The sequence below is a fragment of the Hyalella azteca genome, unplaced genomic scaffold (assembly GCF_000764305.2).
Source record: "Hyalella azteca isolate HAZT.00-mixed unplaced genomic scaffold, Hazt_2.0.2 contig5073, whole genome shotgun sequence".
In the NCBI taxonomy this organism is placed as follows: domain Eukaryota; kingdom Metazoa; phylum Arthropoda; class Malacostraca; order Amphipoda; family Hyalellidae; genus Hyalella; species Hyalella azteca.
The window spans coordinates 172,385-175,615 of NW_025935277.1; the positions used below are offsets into that span (position 1 = coordinate 172,385).

Genomic DNA, 3,231 nt, shown 5'->3' on the forward strand with positions numbered 1-3,231 from the left:
GTAGCGCGCTACTGCCCACCTCTGATTCTGCCATAGTTCCATGACCGTAATAACAGAGGTAATAGTTGAATAATTTTGAAGAGATCAGGCCTCATGGCTGAGACAATGGCTGAGTAGAGATATTCTACTTGCATGTGCATGTCATTTCCATTCAAAACGTGAAATTTCAATCATTTACTATGCGAAATTTTCTGTAAATTCGGTGCAATTTCTATAAAAAAAACGGCGATTACATAATACAAATTTTTGGAACTCAAGTGATAATAATTTGATCTCATTCACTAGATTCTAAATCGCATGATTAGTCCTGATACTTGTAGCACAACAGCTTTTCCCTTGATCCAATGCCACAGTTGATTCGTCGCAGAGTGAGTCCGTTCCTAGAGCTGATTTTGTGACAAACTAAGCCATTGTCGGAGCTGCTGTCGGAGAAAAAGAGGTTCAGGGGATGGTAGGTATCGTCAACCCCGTGTTCTACCTCCAACCAACGCACTTGAGATGCAGTACCGTTCACCTTCTTGCCGACCAGAGGGATGAAGAAGCCGTACTGATCGTCCACCTCTGTCATCGTATGACGGGCTTTAATGATCCAGTAGATGAACACATAATGAACAATTAATATTGACTAATTAATATCGCTAGCAAATAATTCTACCAAAACAAATCTCCACGCACCTGCCATGATGTTGTTCTTGATGTATTCGATGTCCTGGATGGTAGAAATGATCCCTAATTTTCCTCCTTTGCTGGAGCAGAGGTTGCTGAAGCCGCTCGGTGTGAAGTCTTTGCCATCGCTCCAGAAGAACAACTTGGGCTTCCCTTAGTAAATAGATTGTTAAAATTAAATTAAAAATTTAATTTAAAAATTAAAATAGATTGTTAAATGTTTAATTTATTTCAGGACTGTATTGATGAACACAATGTATATAACACATTGAAATGAAAACAATGAGAAAGATTTGCATCTTGGCTTTCTGGACATTACACTGAGAAAAAAATGGGTCAAATAATCCAAATAGTGATCCACTTTCTGCATGTTGCACTAGTACGCTCTTTTTCCGGGCCACACTTTGTCAAACTGACCAAGAATACACGTTGATCTTTGACTCTGGTATGGGTTAGTAATACAAAAAATTCTGGCCGAAAGGGTCGAGGTGGCCGCGGGTGGTTGAGAACATTCAAGTTGAAGCAGCGAGCTGTGGTTTCAAATTGCAATACATATATACGTGCACGCTGTGCAAATTCTCGCTATTTTTAGAGTCGGCCATATGCCAGATTAGGCTTTCAAACGCATAACGACAATTACTATTACCATTAGTGTCACTATTTACACAACAATCACTGAGCAACATCATTGGAACGAGATTTACTATGTAAAGTTCAGTCTATGAGGCCTTCTCGCGGCCTCAACATTACTCTTTTCTATACCCATTCACATCCTCGCGTGCTCTCAACATCACTCTTTTGCACTCTTATTAATACTCTCTCTTTTGGAAATCCTTGCAAAGGATCTCTCGTATCTCACTTTCTCTTCACTCGTATTTTCTGTGAAACAAAAACACACTCACTACAATATATAACAACCCACCAGGCTTGAATCAACGTTAATTGTGCATATAGACTCAGAATATGTTCAATGCAACTTTGCTTCAAAGTTATTTGCATGTAAGGAACGAACTCGCTGTCACCCATGCGAATAACGTTAAATAAAGTTGATTTAATTGCAATCACGTTTATTCAACGTTATTTCAACGTCAGATGACTGGCGAGTTAGACCTACTTTCTTTGATGAAGGCGACGGAGTCTGCATGAGGGAAGATGGTGCGGTGAGCCTCGGCGACGTGGCTGACTCTGCACTCGAACTCCCCTCGTTTGTCCGAGGGCGAGGCCGATGACGCGGAGCATCCCTCATCCAACACGCAGAGGGCGCGGCAAGATCCTGCAGTTGAAACGAAAGTATGTTTTCGTCTGAATTTTTTTTAGAATTTTTTTCATGATTCAATTGACGAGTTAGAATCAATGAATTTTCTGGTTCGGTTAATGAAATCGAATCGAGTGATGATCGCTATTTTCTATCGTCGATCAATATTTTTGAGACTGTATATAGTACATATATCGGTTAACAATATTTTAATATGGCAAATACAGAGACATTTTATTCTTTGCGTATGCTTTAATGCCTGCATTTGATTATTCTGTAAATTTTAAGGTACCTATTTAACATTCATATGCGCGTTAAGAATCAAGGACATAGGAATTGGCGTTTCTGATGCACAAGATACGGTACCATACATTAAATATGACAGTCAGTTTCAAAGTAATTAGAAGAAATTAACATAGGGACGCCCACAGTGCCAACGTACAACTAAAATATAAGAAGTCTATTTAGATAAATCAAAGACTTTACATTGTCGAGGGAGAAAGCAGTGATTGAACTCAAATTATTGACAGTTACGCTAGCAGGGTTGACGTACGAGGAGAATAAACAAGAGAGGTTTCATTGGGGTGAGCGATCCAGTAGCCGTAGAAGGAGAGGAGGTCATAGCGATGCGACCACACGCCTACCACCGACGCTGGCAGCCAACTGACCAGCAGGCACCACGCAACCACCTCTGCCGCACCCATCGCTCGCACTGCAAATGTTATTTGGTTATATAACATGTATCTCGCATAATTAGGAGGCAAATGCGCTCTAGGATAAATTTCTATTCGTGACAAATGCGCTCTACGATAAATTTCTATATTCGAGTAACGATAGGTTAAATTATACACCATGCCTAACAAAGATGGGAACCACTTGACTCTTCTTATAGGGTTTCTTCCATCTTCTTCAACACTTCTGGGCCGAAACTTTGGATAAATTTTGGCCTGAAATTTCCGAACCAAACGTTTTGCGCAAGTGTCCGCATAACTCCTACTCCGCAAGTGAATTCATAGAGTAATGCACAAATTAGTTGCACAAAGCGGAACACCTAGCTGTCGGAGACCACCACTGCATGCAGTGCTCGAATCGACTGTCAGGATCCCTTCCTTCAAGAACGTAGCCTCCGACAATTCTGGACCAAGCCACCAGACAGTTTACATCCATTGGAGTAGATCAATTAGCCCACGGGAAAGCAGCCTGCTAAAGCATGACCTAGCATCGTCTGCCTTGCAGTGATTATGATGCCCATCACCAAGCCGTCCGTGTCTCGCCTATGCATTGAATGGGTCGCCTGCCGAAGACCACCA

General features: G+C 41.3%; 1 protein-coding gene across 1 annotated transcript; it reads right to left on the minus strand.

Moving 5' to 3' along the window:
* Positions 1–247: 247 nt before the first annotated feature.
* LOC108679331 lies at positions 248–2,634 on the minus strand. Its single transcript, XM_047880251.1, has 4 exons — positions 2,475–2,634; positions 1,781–1,939; positions 676–819; positions 248–561 (listed from the first exon to the last, which is right to left on the minus strand). Exons 1-4 carry the CDS (start codon positions 2,623–2,625, stop codon positions 302–304), a joined length of 714 nt encoding a protein of 237 aa, XP_047736207.1. The 5' UTR covers positions 2,626–2,634; the 3' UTR covers positions 248–301.
* Positions 2,635–3,231: the final 597 nt, after the last annotated feature.